Source organism: Pagrus pagrus, assembly GCF_965226575.1.
Source record: "Pagrus pagrus genome assembly, chromosome: 7".
Lineage (NCBI taxonomy): Eukaryota > Metazoa > Chordata > Actinopteri > Spariformes > Sparidae > Pagrus > Pagrus pagrus.
Genome location: NC_140191.1, coordinates 16,270,470 through 16,293,428, shown reverse-complemented (window position 1 = coordinate 16,293,428; position 22,959 = coordinate 16,270,470). Strand labels below are relative to the sequence as shown.

Genomic DNA, 22,959 nt, shown 5'->3' with positions numbered 1-22,959 from the left:
TCCACTGAGCACCGGAGGAGCTCCATCACAGCCCGCAACACAGAGGAAAACAAGCTCGTCTCAGGCGGCGGCAGCCAATCAGCGGGCTGGTTTCTCTTCAGCATCTCGGAGGGACGGAGCCGTCGAGCGGACTTGAGCTCAGGCAGCGGGGAGGAGAAACACTTCAGCACTCCGCGACGCGCAATTATGGTTTTGTGATTTTGACAAAGAAGGTGGAGGATTTCGACACCAGGTGATTACAACTGTATTTGGCGTTATTGGTTGATTAGTTCTGCTTGGTTCGGCTGATGGTGTGGGTTACCTGCATGTTTTCACATTATGAAACATGAAGGTGACAGCCTACACAGCTGGTGTCTGAGGGTGCATTTTGTTTTGTTTCATGTCTCTGCATGCTTCCTTTGCACTGACACTGAAATGTAAGATGCATTTGAAGCTGTAGCCTGAGGACGTGTTGGTGCATGCTTTGTCCAAGAATTTAAAAAAGGAATTATGTTTAGGCTATAATGCCATATATATATATATATATATATATATATATATATATATATATATATATATATATATATAGCATTGGCAGACATGCCTCAGAGGCTGATGATAACAAACTGATCACGTGGACTGTGTGAATCTGGAAGATTCAAGTTTATGTAACATGTTTCGCTCAGACACTGTGGTGAAAAGCCAGCAGCTGCAGCCATATCCACTAACATAAACAAGAGCTTTTCCTCCTCTGTTTACCTTTTAAACGTGGGCTCGATGAGAGCCAGAGTGGAGGGCTCTCCAATAAGCACCATTATTGGTTAGAGAGAATGATTGACAATGCATTTGGCCCGTGGCTGCAGCCTTCATGCCAAGCTGTTGGGTTACATGTAGGTAGTTACATAATTAGGCATGAAAAAGAAAAAAAAGAAAAAGAGTATGCCCTCTTTTATTAGCTTCCTGATTCTGTGTGAATTCAGCTCTAAGACAGAGAAATAGGAGGCAATTTGATTGCATATTGATTGCATATTACCATATTAGTGTGTTGTATGGCTGCAGCTACCTGGTATTTTCATTGAGTAATCTGCTAATTATTTTCATGATTAATAGATGAATGGATTAATTTATAAAATGTCAAAGAATTATGAAAAATGCTCCCAGAGCCCAAAGTGGTGGCTTCATATTGTGTCTTTTGTCAAACCTACAGTCCAAAACCCATAGAATCTTCATTTAAAATCAGAAACGACAAAGAAAAGCATCAAATCTTTACATTTCAGAAGCCGGATCCTGCAAATATCTGATATTTTTTGCTTGAAAAATCAAAACGATTAATCTTTCAGCAATTAATTTTAATTTTATTATGCGATTTTAGGAAAATGTGATGAGGGGGATTATATAGGTCAGAGTAGATGATACAAAAAATCCATAATGGGGCATCAACATTCGTTTAATCTCATATGTTAGTTAACATTTCTTGATGCAAGTTAATTTTAAGCACATTTTTAACTAATTATGCTTTTAAAAAGTGATGGGGGACAAAAATGGTAATTTCAAAAAGTGGTGGGGACATGTTGCCAGTGTCCCCAGTGTAAATGACACTGATGAGTCAACTAATCACCTAATGGAAATCAGCTCTACTGTGTTGTATTTATTGCTTGCCAGCAAATAAATAACCTTCAGGATTTAATTAGATCGGTGTGGACGCTGGTTGCACCAGTAGAAAATAAGTTATCATTACATTATTCTGTTTATTCACAGACAGCACACCTAAGGAAGGTATTATCAGTCAGTGAATGGTTTTGTAGCTGCGTCCTCCCCATAGGTTGAATTAGGTATGCATGAGAAGAAGACACAGTCAGTGAGTTTGTCCCAGATTTCACTGTTCTGGGTTTCATTGCACTGTTCCAAGAGCCTTTGGGTTCTGTCATAAACAATTAACCTCAGAGTGTAAATAACCCTATTTTGTTTGTCATGACTCAAATTTGGGTCAAGTTTACGAAATATATAGAATGCTTCTGGGCAAAGTGAAGTGTTGTAGTCGGACAGCATTGTCTTTACCGCGCAAAATCAAAGGCAGAGTTATTTTTTTGCTTTGGCCTTAACATTAGGGGATAGTTGCCGTTGTGTGTTTGACTGTGTTTAATTTTCAGCCGCTGACTAGAGACTTATATGTCTGCGAAATTACAGAGACTTTAAAATCTAAATAAATTAAGTGAGACATTATGCAACACAACCTGGCTTCTAAAAATCTTTAACTGGACTCAACTCAGAGCTAATTTGCTGCTGGCTCGACAGGCCTCGCTCCATCTGAGCCACGTCAGGGACACTTCTGCTGTCTCTGGCATCACATATTCCTCACAAATGTCGGGTTGTATAAGGACCCCCGGGCTTTCTTTACACTGCCTTATACCTCTATTTGGCTTGCTGATGCTGCCAACAATAACCGCTGTAGCTAGTTTCAAACATCTTGTTTTTCTACAGCACAATGCTTGCCAAGATGTTTGACTCATAGAGTAGTTAAAGGGTTTAGGGAGGCGAGGACTGACAGACACAGCGTGCTGGTGACCTCAGCCCCCGGCTACAGCATGCTTATGTCATGTCCTCTCTGTATGTGTCTTCAGGGGGGGACTGTGGTCAAACTGGGAAATGGTTAAGAGGTTTCTTATTTAGAGGTGTCAGGTGGTGCAATCCTTAAACAATGTTGAAGGATAGGGCTTTTATATTTTTGTCATTATAAACCAAAATCTGCAACGCGTTTGTCCAGTTTTCACTGTTTTCCCAACTTACCCATGATGTCTGTGGCAGCAACAAACCAAGTGGTTTCTACAGAAAATGTAGATCTTTAAAAACAGATTTACAAATATATTGCTTCATTTGTAAAGGTGCCAAGTAATTCCCCTAAACAGCTGGGCACTGTGGTTTTTAGCAAATGTTACTCAAACATGAGTAAATAGAGTATTTGTTGGGAACTATTTTCAGCCGCGGAGTAATACAGCCTCAGTGCACTGGAGAGTAGGCTATTTATTTAGTAACTGTTGTATGTTTTTGCCTTTAGTAGTTTACAGTGGAGATGGAGGGAGGAAAACTGATATCAGACTGGAGACGATGAGAATGAACATTGCACTTCTTATAACACCATGACACACAACACACTCGTCTCCAATTGGCTGCCTATTTCAGGCGACCAGTGGCCAGCTGTGTGTTACTGTTTTCAAAATCCTTGCTGCTACGGGAACCAACAGGAACAATCTCTGAGCTAGCAACCTACATGCTGAAGATGGCAAGTTACCTTAACACCACTAGTCTAGTACGCCAGGCTCCCTCTAGTGGTACACAGAGGAATCCCACAGATGTTTTTTGTAAATGAATAATTATAATTAATTTTTTAAAAATGAACACTCAAAATACTGCAAAGTTTCCAGTTAAAGTTGGGGTACTGTCCTGTAACATTTTTGGACGTCGCACATGCGTAGGCCATCCATGATTAGCTACCAGCTAAACTCAAACTGTGATGGCAAGATAATCAGCAGAGGTAAAAGGAAAGGTTCACAAACACTACAAACATGGCTCCAAACAAGAGAAGTGTGGAGCTGGAGGGCAATATTTCCTGTTGTCCTGTTGAGACTGAAGTTGACAACACTGAACTGAGCACAAGTGCTAGTGGCCACTGAGGCGTCCACAGCACCAGCTAATATTAGCAGCAAACGGCGCTTCCGCTACTGTATTTCAACGTCATATTGTTTTTGAGTTGTTACATGATGTAAAAAGTTTGAGAAACACTGCCCTAACAGTAACCTGGTTGCTAACAGTAGCAACCTATACAAGCTAGTCCCCCCAAGACTATTTTGCCGGGGCACCATCCCTGCATTCTGGGTTTAGCATCGCTCAAGATGAGTTTGACTGATTTAAAATAATACACACAAGCCAGAGTGATATTTTCCCAGAATGAGAATGTGTGCAGTCAGACCTTTCAGCACTGTGGAGAGAGGTCTGTCTATGCAGAACTACCATGAACCCAACGAGGACAGTGTATGTGGGATGGGCTCAAAATAAACTACCACTCTGTTAATTACTCTCATTGTTCATTAATCGATTAATTAAAGTCTATAAAATCTCAAAGTGGTGAAAAGTGTTGATCAGTGTTTCCCACAGCCCAAGATCATGTCCTTAAATGCCTTGTGTTGTCCTCAACCCAAAGATGTTCAGTCTACTGTCGTAGAGGAGTAAAGAGACCAGAGAATACTCATATTTAAGATGCTCGGATTGAATCATTTTTAAAGAAATTTTCTTCATCAATTTCAAACTGATTAATTATCAAAACAGTTGTTGAGTAATATGATAGTAGACAACTTATCGATTAATCTTTGCAGATAAAGTCTATAAAACCTGAGAGAACAGTGAAAAATACCCATCATTCTTTCCTTGAAACCAAGGTGAGGCCACCTCAAAACCTTCAAATATCAGTTTATTATACACTAGGTCTTTAATTCGAGGAGCTGGAATCATTTTTCCTAATAAGTTCTATTATTATTATTTTAAATAATTCATTATCTTTCAATCGGCTAATCGTTGGAGCTCTATGATGTGTTTAAATAGTTTTACGGTCAGTGATGGAGGTTTATGGTCCAGTGAAGTAGTCACTATAGTAGCAGAATGGAGGTCAGTCTTGAGTGGAGTGGGGGGGGGCTCGGCGTAGTAATGACGGTTTTTACGTTTTGCTAGAGTGACACTGTCACACTCCGGAGCAGCAGCCTGGAAAGGACACTGATGTAGATGGAAAGCAGATGGGATCTCTGCATGCCCACGCACCATGATGGCATGATGGAGGAGTAGGCTGCTGTTAAAACACCTTCCTCTCTCTCCCAATAACACATTCGCACATACACAGACAACAGTGTCATCATTCTGTGAGTTAAACACCGTCTGCCAACCGAACAGTTAAACACAACATTTGTGTTTTTGGTATTGCAGCCTGCATGTTGTCCACTGGCTGAGCTCCTCTCTTGAGAATGAATAGAATGTTCCAGCCGTGGCAGCGTATTGTTGCTATGAATAGATGCAGTGCAAAATGGGTCAATTTATGGTTAAAGCACTCATCTGTGCAGTGTATTGCCAGAAGGCGAGTGTATGTAAGCATGCTGTCATCCAGTCACAGATTTGTCTCTGGAGATCTGCCCTTAACCAAATGGCTCCTCGTTTGTATGTGGGGCAGAAAACAGAACTGTTCTACATAGATGGCTGTAGTCGCCTGTTTTTTTTTATATATATCAGAGTAGTATTTTGTTAAGGTAGATCTTTGTTGTACCAAATGGCCTCTACACCCTACTGTCTTCACAGTCTGTAATGACTTGATTAAAAAAGCATTGTCAGAGCACTACACTTCCTTTCATCTGTGCTCTACTTAATGCCACTGAACTGCAGTGTTAATGACCTCGCTCTCGTGTATTGAACATGATGTGGTTTGAAGAGGCCTGTTGTACTGAAGACTCGAGGCCCCTTGAAACTACTGACTATAAATTGGAAGAGGAGAGTGAAAAGATGCCTTTGTTTCTCACAGATTTTGCTGCTGTCGGTGAAGCACAAAGGAGAACAGACAGCAAGTAGCAAATCTATGTGAAAGGATGTGGATCCCCACTGAAACTAAAGTTAAAAAAGATGGAACCTCAATGTGGGCATCACAGGAAGCTGCTGCGAAAATATGAAAATGTCTGCATCACATCGAGATACAAAGCGGATTTGACTGGTTTGTGCTCCTCTGTAGAGTAGGTTAATAATTTTAATATCACATGTTTCCCTTTCTTTGCATTACAATATAATTCTATATTGTAATTTTTTATAAATGACAAATGAGGAAATCCCCAACATAAACTTCTGTACTATTCTACACCCTGATTGTACTTGAACTACTTCATTAAAAACCATAAGCAGGAAATATCCGTTTAAGTCATTTATCAATTTTATGAATTAAAGTGTGTTTACAGGTCTTGGGGAGTACAACTGCAGGTGTGAAAAAGTAGAGTAAAGCCTTTTGTGGCTGCAGAGGAAGTTGCGTAATCAGAGAAACTACCTCCAGTGATGTCACTCAGTGGCTACGTTGCATTGTGGGTAATGCAGGTGCCAGGTTATGAAAAGGAAGAAGAATGTGCGAAATAAAAAAGGTGATATCTCTGCTTCTGCTGTATTGATTTTTATCATTTGTTTTGATACTGTTGATATTGTGTCCAGCAGTGCAATGCTAGACTGGTGGACAGCTTTTCAAAATCTGGAGCCTATATTACCCACAATGCAACTCAGTCAGTGAGCCTTTACACTACTTTTTCACTTATGCAGCAGTACTCCCCTAGACCTATAAACACAATTTAATGTGTGTAATTGGTGGAGTTACCCTTTAAAGGTGCAGTGTGTAGGATTAAGCAGCAACTAGTGGTGAGGTTGCAGATTGCAACCAGCTGAACACCCCTCTTCTCAGCCTCCCCTACGGTGGCCACTAAAAGTGCAAAAAAATGCAAAAGGTCCTCTCTGAAAGTCAGCGTTCGGTTTGTCCATTCTGGGCTACAGTAGAACATTCCCTGCCTGTTGTGATAACCTCTGGGAGGGAGTCAGAGTGGGGAAGGAAGTCAGTGAATGTGACTAAACACAAGGTGAATAAAACTTTAAAACATGACCCCATCTGCAAACATTTCTGCCTGAGTCATATACCAAACTACTTGCGTCTTTTGTTTTGATTGATTGAGGGCTTTTCAAGGAAAATAAAACTGTTCAAACCATGTGTAACCATATTACACCCATAACATTTTGCACAGATACAAAGATGGGGTATCACCACTTCTCTTCCCAAGTTTGAGTATATTAGATGCATTTAAATAACTTTTGAGGTTAAAATAATAAGTATTTCTTTCTTTTCTTTGTAAGTGTAAGGAATAGCAGACATGTGACTCAAGCCATTTGTTCTCATGCAATCCCATCTAATTTTTCCTTGGGCAAGTCACAGGTTGTGTCAAGCCAAGTCAAGTTGAGCAATTAAAGCTTATTAAAGTCATATTTATTTCTTAATTTCTCCTCAATCAAAAAGGATTCATTTGCCGTCACTTTTTAACAGTGAAATAAAAACCTAAACTGAGAAGATAAAATGAATGCAGAGAAGTAATTGGAGTCATGAGTCTTTAACTTCCAAGTCCTCGTGGCGTCTCAAATCATTTATTTTATGTCAGTTCAAGACAGTGACTCGAGTCACAATGTCACCATGACTCTAGGCCACGTCTCTGCTCAATAGTGAGTTATAAGTGCAGCAAATGGATTCTGATTTTCCATTAACACCCGAACATGTTGATGTGTAAATTTAATTTACATGTGTGTGCATTGGTAATATTTAGTTGAGAAATAAAAGATTGACGCTTCAACAACCTCAATAATTCTATCTGGATTGTCTTGGCCTGAGTCCTCGATGACATATGACTACATAACCATGAATAGTGGTGCTCTGCGATGTCACCATGTGTGTGAAGAAATGGGCACGGGTCAGACAGAGAAGCCACTGGACTTGGACAATAGGTCCCCAGTGTCTGCTGCTCTGAATGCCATTATTCATACACATTAATAATCTCTCCTTTTTCTCCCCTAAGAATTGACATCCTGATTATAATGGCTTTATGCAGTGTCAATCTTGGGACTTTTGTACCCATTTAAGTGTCGACTGTACTCAGCGAGGTCACAGTTGTGATTGTTGGCCACGGGGTCGTGGAAACAAAACCCCTCGCTCTACACTGTGCCACTCGGGGTGAGTGGAAATCACATTCTTGGTGAGTTGAGGGGCTTTGCTGGCTGGAGCATACGGTTTAGTCCATGGGACATCTCGTTCGGGTTTGCATCTTGTTTGTATCTGTTAAAACTGTAGCAAGTGCAGCTACTGGCAGATCATTTTAGAGACTTTGTTGGGCTGTACTTTGCCGTGGCAACGCACTTCCTTCAAGGATGCTGAGCTAAGTATGGGAACAGCTGAAAGGTGAGCAGAGGGTTAGAGGATTACATTATTTCTTTTGTCAGTAATTTGATTTTCCTGCATCTTACTAAAGGAATAATGACTAAAGTAAGCAGTTCAGATGTCTGTGAGGCTTCTTGAGAGGGTGAAATGCTGCTGCTCTGTACATAGAGGATGATGATGTGTATAGAGGGGATTCCCTGAACTGCTCAGCTTGCAAATCCAACCTTTAGAAATGTGTCACAACAAAAGATAACTAACACACAGACGTTGATCTGGAAGGAATTCGGTGGTAATGATGATAAAGAGGATTGAGATGTTCCTTTTGAAGTTGTGGTTCTGAAGTTTTGCCTTAAATGTAGTTGTGTGTGTGTGTTTCAGGCTGGATTAGACATTATGTCATCAATAATTGTGCATGATTAAAGAGGAGTATTGTATTTTTAAAGCCGTGCTGCAGTAATTGCTTTAATTTTATTATTTTCTTTGTTATGTCCTCTACTTTTTGGCACTTCCTCTCACAGTATTCACCTCCGTTCTCATCTTTTCCACAGCACAAAGAGAAAACACAAGTCAGCTAATCTGAGCACTGCACAGACGGAACTGAATTCCTGCACGAGCATGGCAGACCAGAAGTAAGTTATAGAAGTCGTCTACAGTATTTCTGAGCCTTCACCTCACATTTTGTGTGTTAGTTCAACATCCATCTGCTCTCCTGCTTCTTGATTTGTGTGCGTTTGAATTCCTCAGAGATCTATTTATATCCTTAACCTCTGTGCCAGAACACGTAAGACATCTGCCCATTCACAGGCAGCGTGAGCACAGAAACGCACCTCTGGAGAGTCTGATCTTGCCCATTATACACAGTAAAAAGGAACAGGCAGAAGGCAAACTAGCAAGCTGTGTCTTGACCTCAAGGCATGACGCATTGTTTACTTGCTTTAGAAGAGTGTCCGTTGAGAGTCTTGCAGAACTGGCTTACATCAGATGTAGTTCTGCCAAAAATCTTTGTCCTCCTCCTTGGTGTAAGAGCTGATTAAATGTCTTTTTCTCTTGGATCATTAGCTTTTACTGTAAAACTAAACATTTACCATATTAACTCAACCAAAAACTGCCACATATACCTCATACATCACATAGATGATAAGATAATGTTGTATTTTTCCCTCCCAGAGACAACATAGATGACTTTAAAGTCCAGACAGCCAAGCATCCCAACATCGCCTCGGCCCCTTTACGGCCGCACACTGAACAGTCTAAAGACCGGGCGTCCAAAAGGCTTTCAACTGAGTCCAATGGGACCAGTGAAGGAGGTCAGGGGTCATCCACGCCGGTGGAGTTGACCGCTTTGGAAGAGGCGTTTCGTCGCTTCGCCATCCACGGTGACACTCGCGCTACCGGCAAGGAGATGCACGGCAAGAACTGGTCCAAGCTCTGCAAGGACTGCGGCGTGATTGACGGCAAGAGCATCACCCTCACTGACGTGGACATCGTCTTCAGCAAAGTCAAGTAAGGAAGGCGCCAGATGTGGTGTGTAATGTACTTCAGGCTAAATATTGTCAGTTCATTTTGAGCTTCTTATCTTTCATTGTCTTAAAATCTGTTATTGAATCTCCCAACGTCTCAGCCAGCTAAGATCTCATAACAGGCGTGCCACTACAGGATTGTGTTCTTTTACAATATAGTGTTACTTTACTGTTGCAGCAGTGGAGATGACTTAAGGCTTAGTCACCCAGCCCAGCATGCCTGAAAGGCCACTAGAAGTTGTGCAGACACGGTAGCACTGTGGTTGTGAGGACACAGAAATGGAGATGAAAGCTGTCTCCGGACAAAGGAGGTTCCCTTTGTATTTCGCTCAGAGAATTGAATCAAAGGCATCTTCTGTAGTACACATTTAAGGAAAACAGGCACCAACTTTATTGTACACTGATTTACCAGACAGAAACGGCAATGAAAATTGACTCTGGTTGTATCGTGCAAATTAATTTAAGATGTCAACTGTCTAGATACCCTCCACACTTCTATTAAGGCGTAAAAATAATCTCTTGTGTGTCTGACATGGTTTTACAGGAAAAAAGTATCATTATGACATTAAAATCATTAAAATGGCACCCATTGGAAGCTTCAAGTTTCCACAAGTTTTGCTGAATATTGGACGAGGATTGGCTTCCAGACTATTTGTGATGTCACAAATCATGCTCATAGTCCCGCCTCTTAAAATCAGATTGTCAGTGAGGACAGAGAAAATTTACACTTTCAGCAATGAAAGTGAAAACAGTCTTCTAGTGTCAAAGTCTGACATGTTCCACACAGCAACGCGCAAATATTCAACAGAGGAAAAACACATTTTTGACTGGAGGGGGACTTTAATGTGGACTGAAATTAGCATCCTCTTTTATATTTATTGAATTTCATGTTTTCAGGCAGCATTTTGGAAGATGCCTTTTGTTTCTTACGTTAAGTTGACTCAGTTGAAGCTGTCCCTCAGAAACAGCAGCAGAGCATAGGTTAAGATGGCTCATCCCGTGTCTCCTCAGGCCAGACTGATTCATCCTTTACTGCTTGATTTAAGTGGAGTCTAATAATAAGCTGTGACCTCAATATTATTTCACCAAAGGAGAAACATTTTTCATCTGTACAGCTGTGCTTATGTTTAACAAGGATACGAAGGGTCTGCAAACTATGTGGACTGATAACACATTGACAGATGAGTGTAAATATCTTCTTCCACATTAAGTGTTGGCCACATACAGTGAGGTCCATTCAGTGGCACAAAATAAATCTGGTGTAAGAAAGGACAGGGCTTTTACAAAGTGTGTTTGTAGGATTTTTGTGCTCGGTTGTTGATTTTCATTCATACACAAAGCAGCTTTACATTTCTTTCTCTCCTGGTTGGATGTTTTGAATAAAGATTGTTCTGCTAGACAGCACCAGAATAGAAGAGTATGGCCGGGAGCCACTCATCATGGAGTCTTGCCGAAGGAGCGGAGAAGCCACGAAAAATGTCTGCTTGGGAATCTCGTATTGATTTAGTAGATTTTCCGTGTTCTGCCTGTGTGTAATCACAGCTCAATCTCCGTCACTTTGTGTACACACAGAATCCAAAATGGTTTTTAGTGTTATTTTTCTGTTTGAGACTGTTTGTCCCTGTCTATGTAACAGAGGAGTGTGCAGGAAAGATGGAATATTTTAAAAAGTAGCTCCAGGAGTATTCAAGTCCTAAAAAAATTGAATTACTAAACTAGGACTTATTAATATTAAATGTGTATAGTGCAGCTTAAATTAAAAGTCTTTATTTTTATTTTGGATATTTCGTCTATCAAGTAGAAAGTTGCACAGAAGATATTTGAAATACAATATTCTACTCTGAAATCTATTAATTGCACCGGTTATTTGTCTAAATTAAAGACCAGAAAACTCACAAAACACAAGAAGGCTGTGGAAGGATTCCCTCCTCAACTATATCAAAGACCATGCATGTGGCTCCAGATGCTAGAGACTTACCTTGACTGTAATGCTTTATGTTGTTGTCCTTGTAATAAGTGTTAGTTAATAGGTAATAAGGCCCTTATAAGTCATTATAGATTCTTATTAATATTATAAGCTTGACTGTTTTAAGTGTTCGCACAACCCGTGTACCAAGGCCGAGTGGGAGTCCTTAAAGCAGCAGCCACGAGTTCAATTCCAGCTACGTCATCCCCTATGTTGTACTATTCAACAAAGGCAAAAGCTGCAAAAAATAATCTTTACAAACTGTGCATAATAAAGTATGTTTTTTAATAAGGCATTTCGAAAAACCAGAGGCAATCCAGCCAAAAAAAGCCTTTATTGTAGTGGCTGAATCATTTAAAAAACTAACATGTTTCGACCATCAGGTCTTCATCAAGGCTCCAAAGGACTTAATTTGAAGACCTAATGGTCGAAACATGTAAGCTTTTTTAAATGATTCAGCCACCATAATAAGTTATATAATACTTTCCTTGTTTGGAGTGCCTGGACTGCCTCTGGTTTTTGAAGTATTCTTTTTCCTGTTTTCTAAGCTCACCCGACACCAAATTTTGTGTACATTGTGTAACATAGATGCAACAAGTCATCCTCTTTTTCTTAATAAGGCATATTTCACACTTTAGATTTAAAGTTACTTTACAAGTAGCTGCAAAAAACATAATTCACTGCTAATAAGTGCATAATAAAGTAATTTTAATAAGGCAACAAAAAAAGCTTGGTAGAGACTAACAATCACATGATAGACAGGTGATTAACATGATTACTGTGCTGTTTTTAACACTCATATAATCTTATAACACAAAATAATGTTAATAAGCATCTTAGACAGATTTATAAGGGCCTTATTACCTATTAACCCTTCATACAAGGAGCTTTACGTTTCTGTAAGTTTTGCCATACACAATTATTAGCAGTTCTACGACCAAAGAGGCGGCAGGATATAACAATGCAGAACGAAATATGCAAACCAAAGAATTGAAATGATTACTTGTAGGCTTCACATTTTAAGGATTGGCAATTTTTTTTTGCAAATACTGGAAATTCTCTGCCAAAAGATAATAAGCCAACAAATTATCCTTTATGTGTCATGCAGGTTAAAGAGCTCTGTAAAATGTAAGACTGAAAGCAAAAGAAGTACTGTAGCCTTGTTTTTCTGGACTTTGAGTCACCCATATGAACACCTTCACAGTTGGCATGGCAATGGGTGTTCGTGTTCACTGCTGTCAACATTTTTCTTGGCAAGACAAGAGTGGGAACTTACAGCTGACTGTGGGATTTAAGCTTGTTTACATCACGCTCCATTGGTGAGCAATATTTAGAAGTGTGTAAACAATATGGTGCAACCACTTTAAAGATTTAAGGACGAGTAGTTCCCTGTCATGTGTGCTTTTCGTGGTGAATCTGTGCAATATTGTAGGGACCTGGATGTGTGTGTCTGGCATGCGACTTTGCAGGCTCTGTCGTCTGAGCTGCCTGATCAGAGAGGATCGTACTGTAGAATCAGTAGAATCTGATAAGGCGTGTGGTGTCCTTACACACCACAAGCAGGTTCAGACTGGGGGAGGGGCTCATTTTCATGTAGTTTCTGACTCCAGGCATGACTGAGCTGGGGAGGGCTGCGATGCCAAGATGCAGATCTCCACTTTCCCTTTAATCAGTGTCAAATGCTCTTTGCTCACACACGAAAAATTAAACATCTTAATGAGCACTGACTAATCATAGCATGGCTGAATGAAGCCTTATTTATTGTGGGTATGGAGGTCTGCTGCACCACTTTGAGTCTCTGCTGTGCTGTCTGCCTGCTTGGAGCCAGAACACCACAGTATAAACTATGGATGAGGTAGAAATCTGGCGTGGGCTAATTAATTACAAGCATGGTCTTATGGTGGCTTCGGTTGTATTTCCTCATCAGTGAACATGATCGTAGGCGGCGCAGGAGCATTTTTGCATTAAACAGATTCAGACAACCACTGTGTCAGATCCATATGGATCATGTACTGCAGATGGTTGAACTCTGTAAATAAACAGCAGGTCAGCTACCGCAGTGTGCCTAATGATAATAAAGTTCCACTCGCCTCTAACCTTTCTCCTATTAACCCTTATGGCAGCCTTCTCAGATTCTGATGGGCTGCTTATTTACGGAGCTTAACTATTTGTATACTTTGGAGGATTTATTGGCTCAGTGTGGAGAGATTTGCCGAGGACACACAGTTATCTTCCTCGGACAGCTGGAGATCCAGTTTCCCTCCTGACAATAGACAGCACGGAACAGGCGCAGAGGAATGGAGCTCTCAAATGTTCAACACTGATAGATTGCCCAAACAAAACAAAAAAAAGGGTCACTGGATGAGTCAAATTAATAATAAACCCAAACATCCCTGTTTACTGGAGCTTGTTGCTATGACAGCCGGTTGCCGGGGAGACTTCAGGCTTTATAGGCTGTTGTTTATGCGATTTATCACCACAGCAATGGCTGTTTATGTTTGTGTTACTATGCACTTTTAACATGGAAGTGAAACGGGCATGTGGCCAATTAAACAACTAGAGCACTCTCAGAAGGAGTGATGGATGATGATCTGTGGTCTGGTACCGACAGAGGTTACACCAGTTTGATCTTTTTTACATTTTTATTTATATTTGGAAATGGCAAAGTCACAGAGAGTAAAGAACTTTTTTGATATTTTTTCAGTTATTCATATATAGTTTTTATATATTAATATGCACTGAAAGGGGTATTTAAAAGCCACATGTGGGTCATAACTCACTAAGTAAATTGGGGTTATACATTTGACTGATTTATCCAAATACAGTACAATTTTTCATTTTTGATGTGATGTCACAACCTTACGGAAGTTCTGACGGCTCGTTTTGAAAGCACAATTTTCTGAATATATGCAATACAATCATAAAAGACGTGGAAATCTCCCTTTTCTAAAATATCTGAGCTTTACATTATTTCTAAATTATTCCATACCAATCTTTCATTGTAGATTTGGCCACTTTCGAGTGTTGTTTTACTTGCCAGCTAAAGGGCCTGCAGCAGCTTTGTATCCCTTCTCCGTTTTAAAAACACAACCAGATGTAGAGTTTCCAAGTTCAGGGGTATATAAGTCTTGAATATGGTTCTCAGTCTGAACTTTTATATGAGAATACAGAGATTCAGCAGGTCTAAATGTCTCGAGCTGGAATGAAAACATCAAGCCTCTGGGTGCTGACTACTGCAGCTGAGCACAATATGATACATGATATGAAGAGACAGTCACATATACAGCCTACAGGTGTGTGTGTGTGTGTGTGTAGTTGCTCAGACGACAGCTGAGTACTGAGACACACTGAGAGACGAGATCCAGCAAAAGTTTTCTCATTGTTTATCTCAGCGGGATACCATCTCCGTGCTGTCTTACATCTGCCATGTTAAAGTGATCACACATGGCTCTGTGTACACTACCGCCTGCTCTCATTTTAAGCTTTCAGACACTACTGAGAGATTTTTTGTGGGTTTTTTAAGAACCATGCTGTGACAAGTGTTGATCTCATACTTAAGCTCCTTTTCCACCTACATTTCAGGAAGAAATCCGCTCGCAACATCACATACGACGAGTTCAAGACTGCAATAGGAGAGCTGGCCAGGAAGAAATACAAAGACAAGACTGGAGAGGAGGCCGAGGCCGAGGTCTTCAAGCTGATTGAGGGGAAGACACCTGTCATTGCAGGAGTCACGGTGAGAATCAAAGCGTGAATATTACTGACATAATATCTGCAGTCAAACATTAAACTCAAATGCTTTTTAACGCTTCCTCACAGAGAGCCGTGGCCTCCCCGACAGTGAGCCGTCTCACGGACACCAGCAAGTTTACAGGGTCACACAAGGAGCGGTTTGACCCCACCGGCCGCGGGAAGGGTAAGGCGGGACGAGAAGACATAGTCGACACTTCGGGATATGTCTCGGGATACAAACACCGAGGGTCGTACGAAAAGAAAGTGAATAAACCCACCGTGGGCAAACCCATGTGAGGGCGAGGATGAGGAAATAAACATTTGATCAACTACTAGGATAATTTTCTATTAAAAGAGTACTCAAAGAAAGCACAAAAGAATAGGATTTCATATATTTTCCCACCCATCTATTTTGTGTGTGTGTGTGCGTATGTGTGAGAGAGATGATTTTGAGTTCCTCTCTTTGTGAAGTGTGAGAACTGGAAAACTGTTTACATCTATTTTTACAAAGTCATCACCAGCTGGTACATTCCTGTCTGATAGCGAGTTACACTGAAGAGAACAGACGACAGAGAAACTGCTATGCTATGAATATTGAAGCTTTGTTGTTATGATAGGGCCTTATAATATTTATTGAGCACAATTGAAACAACATGCCAAGAAAAACAAAAGTGGGACAGGAGTTTGAGGAATTAACAACATTGCACTTTTTAATGGAGGCTTTTCTATTCCCATATTTAGCTGAAGCGATGCATTTTTAATTTGTTTCGCAGAGGTTCAGTGACAATTGGCACACATTTTTAACATGGACATTATCAGTTTGTTTATTTTTGAAAAGTTAAATAGTTAATTCCATCCTCAGTGTTATTTGTCCGTCTGCCGCCCCTACTTGTCAAGTCTTTAGGAAAGTCTGCTGTTAACTTGTTTTCATTTTACAAGCTCACACTGTCATTTCAATAATTTGCCTTCAGCTCAAATCAAGACAAATATATTAAGGGTTTTGTCAACTACAATTTAGCTCATCAGGAGACTGAACATTTCTTACCACTGCCATATCTTTTTTGCTTTTGTGAATATGTAAAACGTAAAAAACAAAACTCCAAACGTTTTAAATAAGCCTGCTTACAACACTTAAACAAAAATAACGTAACAGGAGTTCCTTATTCTCTCTTACACTTTCGCCATTCAGACCCTATTGTATCTACCTACATATGAACCATTTTGCTGACATGCTTTTTGAATTTTAAATTGGTGAATTCAGCTGAAGGACGCTCTAACTACAGTCGATGAGCTCAGTTGTACAAGATTGTATTTTTAACATTTTACTTATATTTCCTCATCAGATTTCTATACAGTAATTCTAATATATTTGTGGTAAGATTGTGTATATTCTAAAAAGTTATAGCCACATGGCTTAATTTATGACACTGGCTTTATATGTTGTTGTTTTTTTCTGTATTGCTGTACTTTGTGCATGTTATGTATATTGCATTTGATTCAGAAGCATCTAGATGACAGTAGGAGTTTTGTCATATCTTATCTGAACTGCCGTGCCTGCTGTGAGGACAGACTACTGGACAGACTTCAATATTTTCTTGCTAAAAAAAAATATTAAGTGATGAAATTGTGGGATCATGATAACATTATGTATTGCTTGAAATCAATATGTATCAACCTGTACATGTACAAAGCCAGCTGCACTCTAATGCTATTATATTTGTCTTTTGGTAAAAGATTTGGAGTACCTTTTAGGTGTGGTACTGTCATCCAAGGCACAAATTCAACTGAAAACAAAAGCAGGGTTTTACTGTTGTATCTGTATGAGATAAAGGGAAAAATGCAAACAAAGTGATATTTTGTAGAATATTTTTCCAACACTGTGAGTGTTCGTCTCACATTACCTGTAGCCTCAGCTGATGAAGAATCATGCATCGAGTGCAAAACTAGCAGCTATCAGTGTGTTAATCTTTTTCTGCTGCAGTATCTTGAGTAAGATCTGTTTTCTGTGCTTAATGCCAAATACTGTGCACCTTTAATGTGGAGGAACAATATTGTCTTTTTTTTATCTTTGAAAATAACTTTTAATGTACTATTGTGCCCCGGTGCATGCAGCGTGTTTTTGTTCTAGTTCTTTAGGCCTCTTAATGTGTGTTCATGATTTGTAGTGCATTCTTGAAAATAAAAAAAACACACCTTTGAACCTTGGCTGAGTAGGTTACAAGGTGTCAGTCAAAACACATTGTTTTCTTATGGCTTTTTCAGGACCACTGTGAAACTCTCCACCAGTAGCACCGACCAGTGACCTGTAACATTCACATAAAACCAAAAGCTCCGTTCACTTCATGCAGTAGCATCCACATCCTAACCTGCTTTGCCAGGTCTTGCATTAGTGTTTGCGAGAGGAAAGTGCATGTGTGTGCGAAGTGTTCCAGCCCTAAGGCAGAGGTATAAATAAAGTCACAGTGCAGCTGGAATCTAGATGCATTCATTCCACTGCAGCGTACAAAGCAGATGGAGACACGAGTGACCTACAAAAAAAAAAAGAGGGAAAACAGCTAAGAGAGACACAATCTTGCCACTGATCCAGGAAACACATTATGACCTTCTCACTAACATTTTCCCCCTCATAATCATTTAACAGAACAGTGCTGTCACACACTTATACACAAACTTTCTCGAATGAATTGCCTTTCCCCGTTACTGTTTACATCAAACAAAAGCAGCCTATACATATTTTTCTAAAATAACAAACGCAATAATCTAAACACACAAGGGCTGTGAACTTAATACACTGAAAAAATAAATGTACACTGCAGTGATGTGAAGTAAAAATGATTTAAAAACAGTCCATAGTTGAAGGCCTCGTGCAGCGAATGCGAAACCATTATGATGCTCTGCGTGGTCTTGCTTTGATATTTTCATCCTCGTGTGCATCTTTTCAGTCAAATTCTCCTTTCAGTTTCCCCACTTCCCTTCAACTCAGCTAGCAAACACTCGTTGGTAGCCACCAGGGACCTGCAGTATGTACACAAATCACACACAAACAACCAAGTAGCACTGATTTGTTGTGGGCATGTAGATACAGTCAGAAACCATTCCAAATCACATACTTTTTAAAACATGTTTAGTACGTTCTGCAGCTGCTCTTACAAAGTACGTACTGTTGCATGAAATATGCAAACAGTTGGGACAAATTCACGCCAAATTTGATGTAATTAGAGATCTATGCGATTTGCAATGCAGCCAATCATCTGTATGTGCTCTCTTAGTGGCTCAGTCAATGTTACATATCTTCCACTGCAAAGGATTGTGGATCAGAATAGCCAGAAACACATGTTGCCTTGCATACTGACCGGATGCATCCTGATATTTTTGGCATACTGTATTTGACATGCTATGTATTGGGATGTACTAAACTGTCTTGCAGTGCAAGTGTTGGAATGAGTATCAACACTAGGATGGCCATGTCTTCTTACCTGTGGCTTTCTTGCAGCATCTCTGACAAATCCTTTACCTTCTCGGCCTCCTGCACTTTCTCCCTCAAGCCCTCGATCTCTTTCCTCAGCTCATCCACTTCTGTCTGAGCCTCTGAGCGAGAGCAGAGAATTTTGTAAGGCAACTAGCAAAATATTCACTCAAATGTTTCTCCCACTGGCATTTACACCCACCTTTAATCTGAGTAATAGGTGAACTTTTCATCATAGACTTGAGATACTGTCGTTCTAACTTGATGAGCTGTTTCTGTAGAGCCACGTTTTCCTCCAAAACTATCCTCAGCTGCTCATTTAGTTTGCCCTGTGTTTGAGTGAAAGACAATAAATACAGCAAGCTCATCCTGATATATGAAGCTGGACATTGTTTTCTTGTGCCACATCCACTCACAACTGCACTGCGAGCCTCCTCCAGCTGAGCAGAGAGGTTACGGACTTCAGTTTTGTGCTCCTCCTCTTGTGCGGCCGCTTGAAACCTCAGTGCATCGGCTTCCCGTCTTAAGGTCCTGACCTCAGCCTCCCGACAGGAAATATCATTTTCCATCATAGAGAGGATCTGGACTGCCTGAGCTGGAGCCAAATATAGAAATGATGAGAAGACATTCATTATCTCAGGCTCCTCTAATCAGATACCACATTCCCCAAAACTGAACTCCAACTCACACAGGAAGTTGTTGTTATGATGCAGCGATCTCTCCCCCGTCCAGTGTTTGTCCACAAGGTTGAGGAGCATCTCCAGGGGTTTCCTGTAACTACCCTGAGATGGAATTCAGAGATGAGTTGATATGAGAAAAAGAACAAATGCATAACGACTTAGAAGACTGAATTAACTTCCCACCCTTTTTTTCTTTTCTCCTTGCTGCGGCAGGCTGGAGCCCCCTTCAGTCTTGTTGAAGGTAGAGTAAGTCAGTCTTGGAGGATGTAAGATGGGGTTGGAGGGGTCAGACAGATTCAAACCAGGACGATGTGGACTGGGAGGCCGGATATTAATAAACAAAGAGCTGTGACGGCGACTTTGATCTGAAAAAATTAAGCATAAATTCAACAGCTTGCCAAGAAAGTGAAGATTTGGTATCTGCGGCCGTTTATAACTTCTGACATTCAGCTCTTACCAGGATTGGGGGTATAATGTCCCTTGGCTTCATGTCGAGTTTGATCAGGAAGGTCCTTTTGCTTTTGTTTTCCAGACACAGGTCTGTGTTTCTCTACATAAGGGCCAAAGGACACCTTCGGTCCGTCAGTACCTTTTAATGAGGTAGAGCTTCTTTTATGAGATGGTTCCTTTGTGTGTGGCACTTTGGACTCTGTGTTATCTGCTAAATTACAAGTGACATAATAAAACACTGAAATTAATTGACCTTTGAAAGACAGTGTTGTGTTCATGATTAAAAAATAGGCCTACATAAGTATTGCCTTCTGTCGCCACCTAGTGGTTGGTTTTACACAATTTCATGTCCATTATTTTATTTTTTTTACTATTCAAAGAAAACATATGTAATCCTGTGTTCAACAGCTATGATTACCTACACAAAGAGCTGCAAAAACTTACCATATTTCATACGTGGATACCTGAGGATGGGTTTAGCAGTTTCCTAAAAATAAAAAGCACATGCAGCTTTTATGATAAGATATGTTTTATGATGATATGTTTAACCGACTGTGAAATAAGAGTCACCTGTATGGGAGTAGAACTTCTCTGTTCTGTAAAATCTCTTGATTTTTCCCCTGGTGGTTGAGAGACAGAAGACAGTTTGACATTAATAGACTCTTGAAAAAACAACAACATTTTACTGGTTTGCTTTTGATTTGAGAATTAGCTTTTGGACATCATACCTTCTGCCTCCTTCTGAACAGAGTCAGAGAGAGGCGGAGCTTCACTTTGGCCTCCACAATTTGTCACAACAAAATTCAACACAATATCATCAGTGTCAGTCCTCAGAGAGAGCCTCTTGGTTAAGCGGTCGACTAAAGCCAGTCTGTGATCACTGCTTCTGGAAACCACAAGCAAGACAGTAATTTATTTTGATGGTGGAAACTTTTTGTGGATGTTTCTGTCAACCAGAGTTACTACATTTTTCATTCAAGACTTTACACTGACCAAAATGAAGCACCTGAGTCACTCACTTTTTTCTGTAAACTTAATTATTGCAAGACTTCATCTGAGTGATGAGTATTTGTGAAGTCTGATATGCAGCCAGAATAATTAACCTCTTAATTAATAGTTAATTAAGAAAGATTTCTGGATTTCTAATTGGGGCACTTTAAACCCAAGAGGGTGAAAAGAAAAATTAAACCTGAAGCCATTTCTGTCGAGTCCATGGAGATATAATTGTTCTCCATTAACAGGATTTCTTTGAGAAACACTGGAAATGTAGTTCTTGGATAGATGTGTTAAGTTCAAAGGTAGAAAGACTTTGATATTATTCAGTCTTATTCTTTATTATAAAGTGAGGTAATGTAAATACACCTTCTTTCATAACAGTAATTTGAATAATTAGGTTGAAATTTGTTTACTTGTATTGAGACGTTTATGTTATTACAAATTTTTTTTACCCACTATTGAGTTAAGATGAAAAAGTGTATTTGTTAGGGAATAACGTGAAAAGTCGATTGTCATGTTTTTGTATTCATGGTTATAGATAATATAGTTTTTGTATAAACTTAGGACAATAATTTTTCTGAAGCATTTTTGAAGAAAACAGAAGTGTAAAGTTTTGTATACATATTAATGACATGACAGATCTATGGCACCACCCTGATGAAGGCAAGACAGTTTAAAACCTTTAGTTAACATAGGATGGTGTACTGAAGAAGAGTTGGGCAACATATTTTAAACTGGAAGAAAAATGACCCAATTTTTTACCAAACATTCCCAAAGCTTCTTTGTCCTTCTTCCTACTGTTCTAGACCCAATATCAAAATCAGTTTTGCTGTGTTTTCCATGTTCTCATGATCATTGACAGACCTATCGAATCAAATAGGGCCTGAAACACACAAACTCATTACTCATCTGACAATCAGTGTACCTTTGGTCAGCAGACTCATTCAAAGCTGAGCTCTTCTGCTGAGGCAGAATGTCAGAGGAGAACTGCATAATGGCAACTTTGCGCTCTGTGTCTCTGACTGCACAGCCATCTAGAAAGCAAAGGAGGAGACTCAGTTATTCTGAAAACTGACGTGAGATCAGCGCAATCTGAGTGTTATTGCTCTCACCTAGTTTGCGCAGGTTGGGCATGTCATGCACCAGATGAGGGCGATAGTGTGGGTGACTTTTGGTCACAGGGTTGAGCCTGAGGTCCAGCTCTCTCAAAGCTGGCAGCTCATACAGCTCTTTCAGCTCTTCAAGGGAAGGTATGTAGTTATTGTACAGGATGAGCCTCTCCAGCACTTTCAAATGTTTAATTCCCTGATGGGGAAATAATAAAAGGGGTCAGTCAGCGGTTAGTATCAGATCCTTTTTACAATCTTAATGTTACTTAAAGAAGAAATAAAAGGGGATAACTGGACATTATTAACCCTTTTCAGATGTTTACAGTAGTTTTATGGTCAGGAAATTTAATATAACATCTACAAACACGTTTACAGCTTGAAAAGTGTAAGGGTTTAAATCTACTGTACCTCAACAGAGACAAGCGCATTGTAGGACAGGTCCAGAGACTTCAGACGGACAAAGTTATTCAGTGCGTTTCCCAGATGTCGGATCTTCTCCTCACGAGTCCCCGGGAGGCTCAGTGAGCGGACATCACCTGTTTATAAAGTATAACACGTTATAAATGAGACGGCACTGCATCTGGTTTGCAGCAGGCGACAGTTATTGTTGATGACTATGTTAGCATTCGTTAGCTTAGCCACCGGTGATGAAGCTTGGGAAAGTGACTAACGGTTAGCTGCAATAGTTTTACGTTGTTTCACGCCACGGGTTGTTAGCTGGTATTTATTCCTGTATAATGTTTGTATAACCATGAGATAATATTACCAAGACACGGATGTTTTAATTGTAACCTGTCCCGTATCCATTGCTCTGTTACTGTTGTCAAACACTCCGCCGCCATGCTTTTCGAACTTTAGCTGCGTTCAGGTACCGTCAAATGAGCGTTGAAAATTATGTTTCACCTCGTTCACATAAGATGCTAATGCGGTCTTGCATGTTACAATGATCCGAAATCAGATGAAGCGTTTTACTGAATAGAAATATGTTTTCAAACTGTTTGGCTTATCGATATGTGTGGGCTACATCACGTTTTAAAACTCATAATAATTCCTTTTGGCCAGCGCTGTATCCAGCTGGAA

The 22,959-nt window shown here is 40.0% G+C and overlaps 2 protein-coding genes across 6 annotated transcripts; one reads left to right on the top strand and one right to left on the bottom strand.

Moving 5' to 3' along the window:
* The first annotated feature begins 137 nt into the window (after positions 1–137).
* Positions 138–17,417, top strand: tppp (tubulin polymerization promoting protein). 3 transcript variants are annotated; one of them, XM_084358538.1, is made up of 5 exons: positions 138–232; positions 8,509–8,589; positions 9,128–9,463; positions 15,029–15,182; positions 15,266–17,417. In XM_084358538.1, the coding sequence occupies exons 2-5, from the start codon at positions 8,576–8,578 to the stop codon at positions 15,473–15,475; spliced, it is 714 nt and encodes a 237-aa protein (XP_084214664.1). In that variant the 5' UTR covers positions 138–232; positions 8,509–8,575; the 3' UTR covers positions 15,476–17,417. The 3 variants fall into 3 exon arrangements, with proteins under 3 accessions (XP_084214664.1, XP_084214665.1, XP_084214663.1); XM_084358539.1 differs by lacking the exon at positions 138–232 and adding an exon at positions 7,674–7,778; XM_084358537.1 differs by lacking the exon at positions 138–232 and adding an exon at positions 7,857–7,981.
* A 577-nt stretch (positions 17,418–17,994) lies between these two features.
* cep72 (centrosomal protein 72) lies at positions 17,995–22,748 on the bottom strand. Of its 3 annotated transcripts, none has more exons than XM_084358536.1 (14): positions 22,646–22,748; positions 22,288–22,415; positions 21,883–22,075; positions 21,696–21,804; positions 20,503–20,660; positions 20,345–20,394; positions 20,219–20,261; positions 19,782–19,985; positions 19,508–19,689; positions 19,333–19,426; positions 19,061–19,239; positions 18,847–18,973; positions 18,655–18,766; positions 17,995–18,193 (listed from the first exon to the last, which is right to left on the bottom strand). In XM_084358536.1, exons 1-14 carry the CDS (start codon positions 22,719–22,721, stop codon positions 18,121–18,123), a joined length of 1,728 nt encoding a protein of 575 aa, XP_084214662.1. In that variant the 5' UTR covers positions 22,722–22,748; the 3' UTR covers positions 17,995–18,120. The 3 variants fall into 3 exon arrangements, with proteins under 3 accessions (XP_084214662.1, XP_084214660.1, XP_084214661.1); XM_084358534.1 differs by having other exon boundaries at positions 19,782–19,982; positions 22,646–22,731; XM_084358535.1 differs by having other exon boundaries at positions 18,847–19,239; positions 19,782–19,982.
* Positions 22,749–22,959: the final 211 nt, after the last annotated feature.

What these genes read in the sequence shown, in the direction of transcription:
- tppp (XM_084358537.1), top strand. An exon ending in ACGAGCATGGCAGACCAGAA is followed by an intron (nt 8,590 to 9,127) that starts GTAAGTTATAGA and finishes TTTCCCTCCCAG; the next exon opens with AGACAACATAGATGACTTTA. An exon ending in ATCGTCTTCAGCAAAGTCAA is followed by an intron (nt 9,464 to 15,028) that starts GTAAGGAAGGCG and finishes CCTACATTTCAG; the next exon opens with GAAGAAATCCGCTCGCAACA.
- cep72 (XM_084358535.1), bottom strand. Translation starts at nt 22,721, where the DNA reads ATGGCGGCGGAGTGTTTGACAACAGTAACAGAGCAATGGATACGGGAC. An exon ending in AAGGAGAAAAGAAAAAAAGG is followed by an intron (nt 19,427 to 19,507) that starts GTGGGAAGTTAA and finishes ATTCCATCTCAG; the next exon opens with GGTAGTTACAGGAAACCCCT. An exon ending in ACCTATTACTCAGATTAAAG is followed by an intron (nt 18,767 to 18,846) that starts GTGGGTGTAAAT and finishes GCTCTCGCTCAG; the next exon opens with AGGCTCAGACAGAAGTGGAT.